This window comes from Paralichthys olivaceus, chromosome 2 (assembly GCF_024713975.1).
Source record: "Paralichthys olivaceus isolate ysfri-2021 chromosome 2, ASM2471397v2, whole genome shotgun sequence".
Lineage (NCBI taxonomy): Eukaryota > Metazoa > Chordata > Actinopteri > Pleuronectiformes > Paralichthyidae > Paralichthys > Paralichthys olivaceus.
This window is the reverse complement of record NC_091094.1, coordinates 7493293-7510385: the sequence shown is the minus strand read 5'-3', so window position 1 is coordinate 7510385 and position 17093 is coordinate 7493293. Positions and strand designations below refer to the sequence as shown.

At 41.0% G+C, this 17093-nt stretch overlaps 1 protein-coding gene across 1 annotated transcript; it reads left to right on the top strand.

The window, feature by feature from the left end:
- The first annotated feature begins 418 nt into the window (after positions 1–418).
- Positions 419–16953, top strand: st7l (suppression of tumorigenicity 7 like). The gene is made up of 15 exons (XM_069533906.1): positions 419–628; positions 987–1069; positions 1847–2006; positions 2091–2145; positions 2317–2432; positions 2617–2695; positions 2976–3064; positions 3315–3415; positions 3538–3652; positions 3789–3861; positions 3999–4101; positions 11651–11801; positions 12224–12316; positions 12450–12589; positions 15217–16953. The coding sequence occupies exons 1-15, from the start codon at positions 460–462 to the stop codon at positions 15310–15312; spliced, it is 1623 nt and encodes a 540-aa protein (XP_069390007.1). The 5' UTR covers positions 419–459; the 3' UTR covers positions 15313–16953.
- The last annotated feature ends 140 nt before the right edge of the window (positions 16954–17093 follow it).

Here is a 17093-nt window from a genome sequence, read left to right as displayed (position 1 = left end):
TGGTCCAGGCTGGACTTGAACTGGCCACCCTCCGGTTCCCAAGCCAAATCTTTATGGACTGAGCTACTGCTAAAGTGAAATATATCCATCGTGGTGTTTTCTATTTTGATTACATACATTTTTTCAAAACGTGGAAGTAGTGATGAGAAAGATAAAATGTGTAAAGAATAATATTTGAATGAGTCAATCAAAAATATTAAAGTAAAATAAAAATGACCGTGGAATTAGATTAGTCTAAATAAGAATGTTTATCAATGCTGCTTAGATCTTTGATCCACAGTGACACGTGCACATTCAAATGTCCACATCCTGTGTGACTGAAGTTCCAATATTAAAATCATCTCTTTTAAATTCTGTGCCCTCCGGAAATGGATTCTCTTCTTCGCGGCGGTTTCAGAATAGAGGTCCTCGGCTGTGCGCGGTCACGTGACTCGTGTGTTTACAGACATCCGGAGAATCATGGAGGACAGTGCTGGCAGTAATCCTCAGTCTGTGGGGCTGACTGAGAAGTTCAAGTCGTGGCTCTCCTGGTCGTGGACCTACGTGTGCTTCATCTGGCTCGGCATGGTGCTCATCATGGTTTACGTCCTGTGGAGTCCGCTCAAACTGCAGGAGACTCTCACCTCAGGTACACGACTGCTGCTGCTAGCTAGCCGATGCTAGCTGCCGTTAGCCTCCGGGAGGCTGCAGCAGCCAGTGAACCGGAGCTGGTGCAGCTCTGACAGCTCGTTGTCAGAGGGAGTCAGGGGGGAACACGGGAGAGCTGCGGGTTAGAAGAGAGTCACATGTCTTCGTGAGCTTTAACAGACACTGGGTGAACGTGTTTACAACCGCGCCGAGTTCATTTTACAGCCAAGAGTCGGTGTTTTGTTTGTGACTCGTCACCAGAGATGCTCTGGTGTTTCATGTCTCCTGCTGTCCGTTGATTTGATCGGTGTCCTGTGGTGTGAGGACTCTAACCTGTCCGTCTCCTCTCTGTCCTCCAGCTTCAGTGTTTCTAAACACTCTCACCCCCAAGTTCTACGTGGCTCTCACTGGAACCTCCTCCCTCATCTCTGGACTCATCCTGGTGAGTTATGGTTTTTCTCCTCCTGTCACATACAATTATGATCTTCTACTTTTTGCCAAATTTGGTTTGTTTTAGGCCATTTTGAGGACAAGTGCCTTATTCATTATATTCTGGATGACACGGCCAAAAACTGCATGAAGATAAACCACTGTCCCTAGATATCGGTAATAATCACGATAAATGCTCCTGAGTGAAGGTTGTGGTTTTCAAACTCTTCTTTTTGAGCAGATACTGATAAACATTTTACAAATGTGAGGTCAATCGATTATGTGTTATACCATTGTGCACTGTACACAAGGCATAATCCAAAATGAGTTGCTCAAGTGAACATTTTCCAAAGTTACTGTGTTTTCAGTATTGTCAAGAGATTAAAAAAATAATCCGTTCTCATGATGATTTTCAATATTGACTGATATGAACATTTTTTTGTCATGTATAATTTGGGCCACACCGCCCAGCTTTAGTTTCTAGTCAGTGTGCCCCAGTCTTTGTTGAGGGACAGTGTTTCCTCCCTGAGCTACGGTGCAGGTACAATCCACATTACTAGCTTGGTTTTGGGGATGGATGTCCAACAAGAGGCATGACTACAAAAATGGGTCCTAGACTGTTGCTGTGGCACAAAAATGGTGGTCACTGCTCGTCTATTAACATGTGGATGATGTGTAGTTTTAGAGCAGCTAGTAGTTCACCCAAGGACAGAAAAAAATATCAGCAGTTGCCTCTAAAAGTTATTGTTGTCTTTTCGTTAACCTTCCGCCATGTGTGTTCTCGCCACAGATATTTGAGTGGTGGTATTTTCGTAAATACGGGACCTCGTTCATTGAACAAGTGTCCGTGAGCCACCTGCGTCCTCTCCTGGGGGGGGTGGAGAGCAGCTCCACGACCGGTCTGTTCTCATCAGTTAATGGAGAAGCAGAGCCGAGGCCCAGTGTTTCTGGTAAATGTTAATTTAATACAAACCATAACAGCAATACTACTCATAATACTATCTGCACTCATAACAATATCTTCCCTTTGCTAGAGTGTAAGGTTTGGAGGAACCCTCTGAATCTGTTCAGAGGAGCAGAATACAACAGGTATGTGGATTTTAGAGACATGATTTAGCTCAAGTCAAGTATCAAGTCAAATAATTTATAAAGGTGCATTTTGTGCATTGGACGCAAGAAAATTAGTTCAGTTTAAATTGATTTACTGTGGATAACAAAACTGAAGCACAACATTTCTGTACGTTGCTGTGTGCATTGTAGGTACACCTGGGTAACAGGGAAGGAACCCTTAACCTACTATGATATGAACCTGTCTGCTCAAGACCATCAGACCTTCTTCACAGGAGACACTCAGCAGCTACGGCCGGAAGATGCCGGTGAGTTTGAAACATTAAAATATAGAATCAAATCGGCTTTTGCTAAAAAATAAAAATAAAATGAGAGATGTTATATTTACGAAATAAGAGTGGTGGTATATTTCTTGGATGCACACAGGTTGTGTTATTGTAATGAGCGTAGGGTCACGTCCATAATAAACCTGAGTTCATCCTCTCGTTGCAGTAATGCAGAAAGCCTGGAGAGAGAGAAATCCTCAAGCCAGGATCCGAGCAGCTTACCAGGCCATAGAGATGAACCACGAGTGAGTCCCATCTCTTACGCAGTTACACTGTATCTGCAAATATAATACTAAATCTCTTTAAATAGTATCTGCTGTTGTGACGCAGTTAAAACTCACTCACGTGTTTCTGTTAGCCTGCTTCACATGAGCATTAATACATTAACATGATTATTTAGTGGCTTCGTCAATGGTGTTTTCATACTCACATTATTGCCTTTATTGTGGTAAGCTTTTAATGTCCATGAATCTGTTGACATCTAATCTGTCCCCTTGTGTCTTGTATTTGAATTTGTTTGTACAGATGTGCTGCTGCCTACGTGCTGCTAGCAGAGGAGGAAGCCACAACTATCACAGAAGCCGAGCGCCTCTTTAAAAAAGCATTAAGTATTGGTAAGTATGGATTTGACTCTTTACAACAAGTACAACTAGCTTTAGAATGAAGCTGAGAGAAACTAAGTGCATGTCACACCTGTGAGTTGCTATGTTACAACACAGGTAAGTGTGGTTATAGATAGAACACACCCACCTGCAGTAAAACGCCTGAGGCCTATGTTTAATTTGATCAGTGTTTCTCATGTTTTAAAATCTGTAACCTGAACAGTGTGTTGTGCCTTAGGTGTCTCATATTTTCTATCCACAGCTGGAAAAGATATCAACTTACTGGTGTACATTAAACGCAGACTGGCAATGTGTGCACGTAAACTGGGGCGGATTAAAGAAGCAGTGAAAATGATGAGAGATGTGAGTTTGAAATAATCTTTCAGACTTTATAGTGTTTACTGCTGTATCTACTGTATATGTAACAATGGCAGTGCGGGCATACAAACACATTTCATGTCAATCCATGTTTTATCTCTGTACAGTTAATGAAGGAGTTCCCACTGTTGGGAATGTTAAATATTCACGAAAACCTCTTGGAGGCGCTACTAGAGCTTCAGGCATACGCTGATGTCCAAGCAGTCCTCGCTAAATATGATGGTAAGACCGAACCAAGTGAATGTGTGGTTTGTTTTTGTCTCTCAAATTAATGACACAACTTACTGTCATTAAATTTGCCCTGAAAATGTACTGAATGGCTTATGTCGCATGACCCTAATTTATTCTGCCATTGCAGACATCAGCTTGCCAAAATCAGCCACTATATGTTACACATCTGCACTGTTGAAAGCACGGGCTGTGTCTGATAAGTACGCTTCCTTTTGATTCATGATGTTTTAAAATATCTGTTTTATACAATCAAGAATCTGTATCTCCTCAAATTTGACGTGATGTCTTTGGCTAAAGTGACAGTAGAAGAAAACTGATTTGATGTGTGTTGCCACAGGTTCTCTCCAGAGGCAGCGTCCAGGCGGGGACTGAGCACAGCAGAGATGAACGCTGTGGAGGCCATACACAGAGCTGTTGAGTTCAATCCACACGTGCCAAAGGTCAGCCATTCATTACTAATGTCACATAGAGTCTGTGGGTCTGTCAAACCTATTGATCCCTTTGCAATGTGATGTTGAGTTGTAAACATGCACAAGTGTGGCCTGACTTGCTGTTAAGATTTTAAATCTGGCTGTTAATTGATAATCAGTATAAAATATCAACTAAAATTATTTTTCTGGAATAATGTTGACACCATTTTCAGTCATTCTAGCTTCTGAAACCGACGTGTGTTTGAAAATCACACATGTGCATCTCCACAGACATCTGGTGATTATCAGGATCTTATAGAACTGAGATTGATCAATTCACCTCCTGATTCTGGACACGCTGCTCTTAGTGGAATTTATGGATTCATATATACACACATGTATAAATATATATTTAATCGGATCACACCAGACTCACATTACTGCCATGTTTAAAGTTTACACCCGCAGGAAAAAACAATTCTGTCAACAACCAGAGGTGGTGTAATATTTTTAAATAGAGCAGCCCGCACTCCAGGCATGTGATACTCTAGTCCACCTCCAGGTGTCAGTGTAGGTCATACAATTTGTTCTGTTTCATTTATTTTAAATGTCCCATCAAATGTGTGTTTGTATTTATCACCCTTGACCTTTTAAAAAAGCATCTGAACTTTCATCTGAATTTTACCTTTTAACTTTCAAAAAGCTTTTATTATAAAGTATAGCAGTCAGGATAATGTGTAGCAGAATCCAGCTCTGTCTATGCGGGTGAACCAGGGCACACATGTGACCACACTGGATATCTGTCTTGCCTTTTCACACCAGTTCCCCCAGGATTGTTGATTGATGTCTCACACACATGCACACACACACACAGTTGTACACAAGCCGATGAGGCACAGTTTTGTCGTAGTTTAGCCTTTGTAGTGTGTGTTGTTTCATCTTCTTGTCTGAGAGAGAGAAAGAGAATAAATGTGCGGGGGGGTAGACGTCAGCCAGCACTTTGATCCAGCCTTTGATTATAAAGAGAGGGCCCTCATCTTCAATGTCTTTCCAACCGCTCCCTCCCAATCCTGCCCAGAGGCAGCCGCCCTCTCGCCTCTCATCACGTACCCTCATCCTGTGTCTTATCCTCTCATGTTCCCTCATCCTCTCTCCTCCTGTGTTTCAGTCTGAATCTGAGCACCACTTAAACTTTATCAAAATGACTCCAGTGAGTGTACGTGAATAACGAAATGACATGAAAATTGAAATTAGCAACAAACCTTTTACGATTAGTTGTTTTCTCTTTGTCAAGCATCTGAACGTACTCAGGCAGAGTTGTGTGTAGTTGTTGGATATGAAGACGACTTGTGTGTTGAAGGAGGGACGTTGTTGCTTTGTGTGTTTTTTTTGGCATGTCTTCACGGTGAGTGCACCTGTGACTCAGGCCTGTTTGGACATGGGGCTGATATCTGTCCTCTTGTGTAGATGTGCACGCCTTGGTAGAGTTTCTTGCTTGTTGATGCTTCACGTATTGACATCCCCATTTGTGATTCATTATGTAGGATTATTTGATTGATTGAGGAATTGTGTAATGTAGGAAAGATTCAAAATCAGCAGCTGATGACACAGTGGAATCTGGCAGTAAAGGATTGCGAAGGAAGGAATGATTTTAATGATCCATCCGCAAATTAATAACATGAACCTTTGTCACAGCTAAACACTCTTTTATCTCAGTTATTAATGAAGCTCCTCCATACAACAGACATTTGCGTGGAAACACTCAGTCCAGTATAATAAAAATGTGACTAAACATCCCTCCTACAAGTTTCCTGTAAATGACAAATACCAATTAAGCGAGACATTAATTAAGTTATATATCTATAATACATGATTTCAAGGTTTCATAACAAGATTTATATTTGCATTGCTATCGAGAAGCCTTATTAGATAGACAGAGAGATAGAGTTTACTGGAACAGGCTTGCAAATGGATCCAGTCACCATTTTGATCTCCATAGCTGCAGGATGCAAACAAGAAAAATAACAGTACTTTCCTCTCATTAATCTGTTGCCCTTAAGGAAGCGCGTTAACCCCCCACCGCTCTAGTGGAGCTGCTCAGTGACAAACAGATTAGACTGTGGTTTTACAGCACAGCTCCTGGGCATGAATGTGTTTAAGTTAAGTGTGCACGGGGCATGTGCCTCCATGAGTCACAGCGGGGCTTTGAGCTTAATCAAGCACCGCGGTTGTAAAGTTCTCACAGTGACTTTGCAAACATGCTGATATTTAGCAGGTTGACCATGTTCACCTTCAAGGTTTAGGCTATTCACATAGTGTACAGATGTACCCATGAGGCTAATGGGAATTTGATTATTTTTTTCAAAGACAAAGAAACAAAAAAATAATCATTTTTACATGATGATGGCGCCAGAGAAAAAATTAGGGAACCACCAAGTTTGTTCCATCCCATGGGTGTTTTTACAAAATTCCTGGAAATCTGGGAAACATGTATGTCTGCACAAAAAATGTTACCAATTCAAGCAGTTGGTTTTTGAGAAGAAAGTCTTTCTCACAATGATTTTGAGATATTTCTCAAGATAAGTGAAATTATTACCTGGATAAAAACTCTGAGTCATCAAAGTCAGTAGGAATAATCCTCTTGGAACCATAGATGTCTTAATGAACCTTTATGACAATGTGTTCAATACTTGATGTGATATTTCAGTTGTGTCTTGATACAGTCAAAGTGGTTGATTACATGAACTCAACCAAGGAAGTTGTGTTTTCATCCACAAATGTTTGTCTATCTGTCAGCAGGATTACTGAAAAACGAATTTCCAGGAAATTTTGTAAAGGGGGTGTCATAGGCCGTTAGCCATGGCGGAGGTATCCGCTCTCAGACTGTTCTTCTAGTTTATGCTTGCATGGTCGGCTATAGCTGAGGGGTAAGAGCGGTCGTCCTCTAACCAGAAGGTTGGCAGTTCGATCCGAGTCTTCCCCATCTGCATGCCGAAGTGTCCTTGGGCAAGATACTGAACCTGAATTGCCCCTCATAGAAAACTGCCACTCTGTATAAATACAGACCATTTACCAGTTAACAAGCACTACTCAGTAGCCTCCGCCCCCTTGAGCAGGTGGATTAATGAAGGAACGTGATTAGGTCAAGAATTAAGTGTGTGGGTGTTTTATCAAGCATGCCAAGGAGCTTATATATGAATATAATGCAAGGCTACATCACATGAGCTCATTCAAACTGCTGAAAAGGCTGTACACACACACACACACACACACACACACACACACGCCCACACACACGCCTTAACCCCACAGCTGTTTCAGTGCACACCATCCTCCTCTCTCATGACCTCTTTCCCCTTTCCCTCTCCAGCTCTCCATCTTGCTCCTATTTCCCTCCTCTTCCCGTTTGTTCCTTTCCATTTTCCTCTCCTCCTCATCTTCTTGTCCTTCTCTATTTATTCTCCTCTCCTCCGCCTCCTTCCTTTTCTCCATCTGTCTGTCCCTTCCAATCAGCTTCCCTACCAGCCAGTGGTTAAGAGGCTGACAGTTTGCTGGATTTTTGGACAGCTGATTAAGTGTTCCTGCTACCTGAGTCTGCTTTGCATTTACATTTACCGCCACTTTGGTCCATACTCGTTCATTGTGGAGCAGTCAGGGCGACCTGATCCCATTTACCTTGCTAGTTTACTCCACTTTGGAGAGCAGTTTCTCATCTCACCCCATTCTGGCTGACACGCTCACATCTAGAACGCCTGTCAGGACTCAGAAACCTAGACCTTTTCTTAGTTTACCTCTGAAATTGGCTTTTTGGTTCGTGAGTTGTGACCAAGTAGCTGCACTGTGTTTCTTGTGAAGTAAGATGGATGAGGTTTGTTTCAGAGACGGAAAAGGATGTAGTTACAATTTGCCTCATCGCAGCCCACTTTAGGACGAATGTTGTGTGTTTTCTGACACTTTTCACTCCCTTGGCAGAGGTTGGAGTATCTGGTAGCAGCATTTACTGACTATGAAATTCTTAATCTTTGTTTGTCCTCCTAAAGCCAACACCTGCTGTCTTCATGTTCTTTCCCTGTAAGCGTGTGTGTTTGTCCAAACCCTTATAGAGCAGCTACAAGGCTGATGTCATTGTTGCCTGTGTGTCCCATTGTGAGAAGCAAAGTGCTGCAGATTAGAATCAGAAGGCAGCTTATGAGTTATGCTCTGGGCTTATGACTGCCCGGGGATAAAAGGAGAACACATGAAACTCAATCCCTTCATCAAAGAGGCGACGGGGAGTGGAGAAGCAGACCGAAGAACGAGAGAGGGAGGGAGGCCAGCACACAGGACTGAGGTGTCACCATTTCTAATGCCGTGGCATGCGAGGAAGGACAGCTGAGCAGCCGGTCTCTCTAAATGGTTAATCTTAACACACAGAGGACCCAGACCTGCACGGCTGCTATACACCGTCCTCTCATTATCAGCAGCTGACTAATACGAAGGCAGAACTACATGTATCTGTAAAATATCCAGCTTACACAAAAGATTAAATTAGCCTGCTTCTCGTCAGAATGATCAAATCTTAAGTTCAAGATCAGGCCACACATGAAACTTTCTTTATAGGTCGTTCAGTTCTTGGTGCAGATCTCCCCACGTTGAAGCGTGATGTGAAATTAATGCATGTTATTGAGCAGTCACAGTAGTTGCTCTGTGATCAACAATTGATGAGAAGTGATTGGTTTTTGTTCTTAAAGTTTGCCGGCTGCCTCATCACCGGTGCAGAGGGAGAGCGGAGGCTGGCGAAAGGTTTGAATTGAGGAAAGCGAGGTGGTGAGGAAGATGAAGGCAGACAGTCAAGTGTCTTGGCTGGAGCAGAGGGAGCTGATTTAAATCAGTCAGACAGGATAAGTGAGGAGGACAAACAGGCAGCTTCTGGTTGTCTCTAGCCACCGATCTTTGTAATCACTACAGAGAATGTAAGGATGGATAGAGAGCAGGATAGAAGACAGGGTGGTCTGCTGGGATGAGTCAAGAGGAGTAAGATGGATGAAGAGGAGCTTCTCACCTGTTGCCTGTGGTTCCCAGCTTTAGTGAGCCTTCTCCCATTAAGGGTGGTGAGTGAGGCACATACAATGGAGCCTCCTTCACTGTCTGATGAATGTGACTTTGGTGTTGCAGTGCAGTCGGGTGATGAATGTTTGAGCTTGTGATGAAGCAATAATGAAAGAATGAGGTATTGTAAATTGTGTTTCAATCATTTTATCTTTTCCTTTTTACCATATTTTGACTTTTTAGATTGAAGTGTGCCAATACATTTTCTGAGTAGTAGTCCCTTAAAATCGAGTCAAGCAGCACCAAAATGACACACATTCATAGATGTGAGTCCTCTAATAATGCCTGACTTGATTCTGTATATTATGCCCTCTGGAATTGGTGAAAATGTCAAAAAATGCCCACATCTCTGTTAAAGAAAGTTCCAGGATCTGCCCCGCCTATCTGCATCCACTCCAAATTTGAGTGGGTTCTTTCTTGGACACGTCATCAAGTTTTCTGTGGAAATCCACTAAGTAGTTTTGGCATCATCCTGTCCATGTATCCTGCAAACAACTAAACCAACAGACAGGAGCGAAAACATCAGCTCCTTGGTGGAGATGATGAGTATTCGCCATAATGGGGGGAAGGGAAGAGAAAGGGAAGAAGATGCTGAGTAATTGCCGACTGGTGGTGATGCAGGTTAGTTCAGGTCATAGAGGTGAGGAGAGTGAGAGACACAGCGAAGGGAAATTTCCAGTCTTGGTATCAGTGATAGACAATTGGAAAAAGGGATGAGCTCGGTTGGAAGGCCTGGGCAGGCTGTGATCATGGGGGCGAGACTGGAGACAGAGGATATGGCAGGGGGAGATGGGCGAAGCAGCATGGTCTGGCTGGCTGGCTGAGCCTGTGACCATGGAAGGGATTAGACAGGATTAGCTGTGGGGTAACCTTCCCAAAGTGTCAGTCTGAGATCCAGAGCACTGTGACGCTAGCCGCCTGGGAATCCAGCCCAGGGGGCCCCAGCCCTGCACATGGGTTTTGTTTAACACAGACTCCTGCCATACTGGCACCACAGACATAAATCACGCAGAGGGGCAGGTTCATCGAAGACATTATGCATCCATTAAAGACTTACCCATTGACAAAGGTTGGCCGTTTTTGCATAATGCAGAAAACCAAGCGCACAGTATTCTCACAATGTTATTTCTGGATGCTTGGTCTGTGTTATGCTAGAAAAGCAGACCTGTTCTATAGGTTGTAACTCTGGATGTGGATCTTTGTCAGCACAGTGAACTGACTGACTCACTGGGACAATCTTACACAGTAGGGAAAGAGAGGAGGGGTGAGTGCGGGATGTTACACATTCATGGAATGAATGTACTATACTGTAACAATAACACACACAGAGCTTTGGAAAGCTTTTCCCTCCCACCTTGAACAATTGCAAAATAAGGCCCTTGACAAATACCTCCCATGGAAAAAAATATGTTTTCACTCTGCAGGGAGTGAGCCAGAGGGAATTGCTCAATAGGATAGGGTGAAGTCAAGTGTTGACTGAGAAGCCAGGAGAAAATGTGAATGAAACCATTAAAGCCGCTTAAAGGAATTTGTGACCACTAGGGACATCTTATTTTTTAAGACCAAACTCTTATCAGCAAAATTTAGGTGCATGTTTCAGCGAAAAAATATATTATCTTATAAAGCAACATACTTTTTAGTCCTCTCTCTGACCAGCATTCAAACATGAGGATGGAAATATTCACCTGGCATTACTTGTGTCTGATTCACATACATAATACCTGAGGGAATAAAGTCAGCATAAGGCAACATAACATGAGAATGAATGGCGGTATACATCAAGTGTCCTCAAATGTGTTCAGACCTTGTACATTATAATAACAAGGTGCACAACATAGACTGTATATAGAGACAACTGAATCATCCTGATTGCCCCCTGGTGGCTGGCCTTAGTATAAGTTATACACCTTGCCTCCTCCATGTTAGCAGATTGGAAATTTACAAAAACAAACTCAAAGTACATGTTAAATACGTTTTTGCCTGTCTTTTTAGGTTCTTATCTCACTGAGGTATATATGTCCAAGTCTAAGTTTGGTTTTAATTCACTATTTGATCTAATAGAAACAGGGTGAAACATCATGATTGACAGCTGCGACTTAGAGAGCATTTATCAAAGAGACCATTGCTCCACTTTAGGATCAGAACTGCACAGACTCTGGCTCCAAGTTACTTCAACGTGAGGAAGTGTCTTTATTTACAGTCTATAGTCACATCTAATATTTCACCAACAGTTTTTTATTCAATTGCCATTATCTCATAGTGGAAATGTAATGAAGTCAATGTGACTCACGATGTTTACGTATTCTGCAGCGTTGGGATTCAACCAAATAGAATTACATGGACAGAAAAGCGGTTTCTGTGGCTGAGCTGAATTGTGAAAGCAGAGTTAAAACATACATTGGCACTCTGTTTTTAAAGTACTCTTTTATCAGATGACATCCATACTGAATATATACTGAAGAAAAGTGTTTCCTCTCCTTTCTTTCTTCAGTACTTATTAGAGATGAAGAGTCTGATCCTGCCTCCAGAGCACATCTTGAAGAGAGGTGACAGCGAGGCAGTGGCATACGCTTTCTTTCATCTGCAGCACTGGAAGAGGGCAGAGGGAGCTTTAAACCTACTACACTGCACCTGGGAGGGCAGTATGTGTTACTTCTATTTCCTTTATTGCACATCACTTACTTGGAGGAATTTACACTTTATTAATTTGTCAGCAATATAATATTTCTGCTTAGGCATTTTTTTCCTTGAGATCTTTTGAAGTGAATTTACAACCTCTGTGTAAATTCAGAAGTCACTGTTGTGTGGTACATTAATCTAACTATCTTCTTGCAAGCTGCTCCTCATTTTTAAATTATTGTGTCATCGGTTTTGTTTCCACAACACACCCACAAATACTCATTTTACAGGAATGAGCCTATTCGTCACTGGAAGAATGTGATAATTTATCCCTCTGTATAGTGTTAGTATCTATACACTCTGATCAACTCTTACCAGTTATGTTGTTGGTAATGATTTAAAACGTAATGCAGCTTTCTATTTGCTCCTTTATCTGTCTTTCCAGCCTTCCGGATAATTCCTTACCCGCTGGAGAAGGGTCACCTGTTTTACCCTTACCCAGGATGCACAGAAACAGCAGATAGGGAACTATTGCCCTGTAAATAAGACGGTCTTAACTTACCTACCTCCAATAACTGATCATTTGAATGATAATCCTCTCACTATTTAAACCCTGTTTATCTTTATCTGACTTCATCTTGCTCTCTCCTTCTCTCTCATCTTCACTGTAGCTTTTCACGAGGTGTCTGTGTACCCAAAAAAAGAGCTTCCCTTCTTCATCCTCTTCACAGCAGGCCTTTGCTCCTTCACTGCCATACTGGCCATGCTCACACATCAGTTCCCTGAGCTCATGGGTGTCTTTGCCAAAGCAGTAAGTCATCATCAGTTTATCTGAGCTTTAGTCTCTTTTACTGTCCACCTTTTAAAGTTGTTTGTCACTTACATTTTATTTAGAGCAGTTTGCTGATTATTTATCAATATGAGCCTGTTACAGACGTATCTGTATGTTGGTTTATGTTGGCTGATATACGAATATGAAAATAAATGTGAATATTAAAACAATCAAAATTTAAAAAATATTGATTTATGTTTACATTTTATGTTATTTAAGTTCTTAGTATTTTGTTTGTATCTGTGTTTTCTGTTTATTGGTAGTTATTTATGATAACTTTTATGGTTAAACTGTAATATATTAAGCTTCAATTACATTTCTTTGTCATACAGGTTTGACAAAGACATTTTAGTGATCATTGCCAAAAAATTTCAGTATCAGAAATGTTTGAATGCCTAATATCAGTATCACCCCCCCAAAAATAGTATTTAAATCCGTATTGGTAAATTTTAACCGTGTGCTAATGGCTGCTTTCCATCTGTCAGTAACACTGGAGGCTCATGGGAATTGTAGTCCTGTGAAAGTCAGCAGTTCCCACCAAAACAAGCTGATTTCCATCTTAAACCATCACCACAGCAAAATACCAGTGTAAACATGTCGCCCTAAAAATATAGAAAATTAAAATGTATGATTCCTTTTACTGTTTATTTATTAAAGACGTGCACGGTTCTCTGTTTCGGCCAGTTTGACAAACTCTTCTTTGGCTTAGCCTTTGTTTATAGTCATCCTGTTTATTAGAGCCTGTCTTTACAGATGCAAAAACAAGACTGCTGAGTACATCTAGTGCTCTTCTTTTTGTTATGAGAAAAATTGGGCGTGGATGAGATTTTACAGCAGGGCAGAGCCTGCTCTATGTAATAGGTAACAGAGTGCAATAAAACCATTGAGGGAGGAACACAGAGGTCCTTGCTGCATTCTACAGAAAAAAAAATCACTCTTTGAAAGAAAATGCGAGCAGGACGAGGCAGCAGTGGTGATTGTGGCCGTCTGCTTTTCCTTTATTTATGGAAACCAGACATGTAGAGTATGGTAGTTGAATATGTTTCATGTATTAAATGGGATTAGAGAGCACTTGATTTGCACTGGCCTGGCTGGGATGATACGTCCACTTATGAGACTATTAAAGTGTCAAGTGCATCAAGCACACCTCAAGTAGTTTCAGTGAGAAACCATATTGTAATATTTTAGAGGACATCTGACTGTGACTAGTGAACCTAAATCACCAACATGTGCATTTTAAAAGTTCTGTAATACACATAGTTAATGTAATATATTGTTTATCCTAGATCCTTATCTTAGATCTAAGTTGATATAATTTCTCATTTTATCATAAAACATGAGTGATTAAGTTGCTCCTTAAGTAAAATCATCTTTTTTTTCAGGCTGTTTTGTATCATAGTAAAACAAAAACAGTTGAAAACCCATTTTATTCTATTTTACAACTTACAGTTGAAAAAGTAAATAAATAAATAGTGTCCTGATATGATTAAAACCATTTAGTTTCCCTGTAACGACTGTAAAGAGAATCCATATGACCTTCTTAGAGAATCTTCATTGTTTAGACAACTGCACTCAGTTATTTTACCTGTTTTCATGTGCTCAGAGAAAAATTTGTAATAATCACAGAAATACTTAAACGATGTACATTTTGTTGTTTGTTGTTGTTTTTACGTTACTTCAGGACAAAATCAATGCACATTCTTTTATATGGTGACTATAAGTAGAGCCTGACCGATGTGGATTTTTGGGGATGATGCTGACATTAAGGCGTAAAACATTTCCAATCATTGTATTATTCATTGTAAACTAAATAAATAAATACCTACACAGATAAATAATAATAATAATAATAATAATAATAACAATAAACCTAAGTTCGTTATGAGCAAACTATGTAATGACACCATTTCCAACAGCCAAGTGTTTTTCTGTATTTTCATAACATTGAGGCTTGTACTGATACATCTTTGAAAGGCTCATATCGGCTCGAATGATAAATCAGTTGGCTCGGGTGATAATTCGATTTTGAATGAATTTGACCCTTTCTTTTGCCAAATCACTGTTTCCAGTGTCAACAATTAAACTTATACCGTCATCCCCCTTAGGATTATTTACATTTATCTTTATTTAGAAAAAGAAAGAACCAGTGAATGTGATGGATTTGATGTATAAAAGTGTGTTGACATGTTAATCATGGATAGTATAAAGTTTATCCTTAGAATTGGATGTGCTGTCAGCACTGTTTCTACAAACAAAGTTTTCAAAATGATAATATGGAGACAATGCTGTTTCTCTTCCCTGTACTTGGGGAAGCTTCTGGATTACATGTATAAAAATGGTCAACACTGTCCTGCTGCTTTGCAACTACACTATCTCCTGTCGCCTGAAAAAACCCTGCTCATCGTGCCCACATGTCTAATCTGTCCAGTGCTCATGGGTTTGAAACCAAAACTCCCAGTACACAGAGACATTTGAGACAGAATATTTAACATACCTTCAGTGAAATCATGAACTTTGTGTATTTTCATTAAAAGTGTATTTCTTCTTCTTTAAAATGTTTTCCGAACTTTCAGCTGAAAGCTCACTCTGCTTTTTCTCCCTCTCAGTTCTTCAGCACACTCTTTGCACCCCTGGGTTTCTTCGCAGACAAGATGGAAAGCTTCATGCCGTCCAGTTTTTGGCACCAGCTGACTCGGATCTGACCCCATCTCTCACACACACACACACACACACACACACACACACACAGAGAGATATACTTATACGCTCCATTACCACTCCAAACACAAACACACACGCACACAACACAGACATATACACACCAATACCACTCCAAACCCTCAGACAAAAAGTGTTTGCTCTCCTGTCTTCAGCATTACTGTCCACTTGCTGCACTGTTACTGATTATCTTGGCTGAGGTTGTATCAACACGGCAAAACCACTCTTAAGATGCTCTCCCACATTGTCCCAGCAGCCAGAGTTTTTCCAAGAACACATTTAAAGAGTACAATTTCCACCGATTTCACAGGGACATTCATTTGTCATCATGTTACCATCGGGCAATTTGAAATTTTTTGGGTATCCCACGTAGCCTCTTGTTGAATTTCGTACAAATCTTTTTAGGTCAGAGGCATAACTCAAACATGACCAAACTAAAACGGTATGTTTTATGGTACGTGGGGTATTTGGGATGGGAACCTATGTGTCCTTTACCAGCCCTCCGTGCCCCGCAGACTTCCAGCTGGGCACAAAAGAAAAAGTCTGCGAGAGCTCCTAAAAACAGACCTGTGATTTACAGCCTCGGAGTGGCTGCAGTGTATACAACACCTCGGCAGTTCAACAGTTGTTACCATGGCATGACACCTCAGCACTATATCACTGGGGCAACTGCCGCCCCCGCAACATGGAAATGTAAATGGGATCAGCACTTTTCACAACCTCTCATTTCTTTTGATTGCATTACGGACTGTTGTGAGTCAGTGTGTTGGTCAACTAGCAAAAAATTACACAGGCACACAGCACAACCTCTGGAACAACCAGCTGTAATACATGTGGTAGTATTTAAGTAATCCTGAATATATATACTTTACTCCGTTGGTTCCAGCGTGGAAGGATTTGCTTTTCGCTGAGTCATTAATTAAACTGAGGCACTGGAACCACCTTGCTGTAAAGTTTAATGTAAAAACTATCTGATAACATGACAGAGAAACAAATGCGCATGAAACTGTGATAAAACCTGTCGGTGTAACATCCTGTACGTCAATGTTCTCTACCTCAGAGATAGAAATATTGTGATGTCACATGATCCCAACACTTGACAATTGTTGTTTATTATTTATGATGTATCAACAGGTTTTATTACAGTTAAACCTTCCGTCATGTTTGTTTTACCTCGTCAAGTTATGTGAATAGATAGTTATTACATTATAGGCAGCTGCAGTCTCGTGCAACAAAGGCCTCGGTGTGAAATGTAACATCATTCTGACTCTTCACCCCACATGTGATTACACAGAAATGTGACGATAAAGTGCCTTTTTTTTAGTACATCACTAAAACCAACATTGACTAAATTTGATCAACAGATGCCTTCAAAAAGCTGTAAATTCATCCAGTGTTCTGTGAGGAGCCTCTCGATTTACCAGCCGGGTAACAATGGCAAACATGCACATGATGTGATGGCACATGCATGTGTGTTATTGTGTTGCAAATTGTTGGAGTTGAAGACACTGACAAACATGTGAAATGTTCGGACACATGCTGAAGACAGGAGAATGTTTGAAACTGATACTATCCGTGGTTGAGTTCCAAAGTAAAACTCACAATAAATTACTGTTTCGGTGCAACTTTCTTGAATGTGTGATGTTTTGTTGTATTGTTGGCTTTTTAGAAATGCTAAATTAAAATGCTACACTTGCACCCACCAGAGTGTAGATCGGACAAACGGGATTGCAAAGACAAGCTGATTTAACAATCCTACAACAGT

What these genes read in the sequence shown, in the direction of transcription:
- st7l (XM_069533906.1), top strand. Translation starts at nt 460, where the DNA reads ATGGAGGACAGTGCTGGCAGTAATCCTCAGTCTGTGGGGCTGACTGAG. An exon ending in GCCGAGGCCCAGTGTTTCTG is followed by an intron (nt 2,007 to 2,090) that starts GTAAATGTTAAT and finishes TCCCTTTGCTAG; the next exon opens with AGTGTAAGGTTTGGAGGAAC. An exon ending in GCACGGGCTGTGTCTGATAA is followed by an intron (nt 3,862 to 3,998) that starts GTACGCTTCCTT and finishes GTGTTGCCACAG; the next exon opens with GTTCTCTCCAGAGGCAGCGT.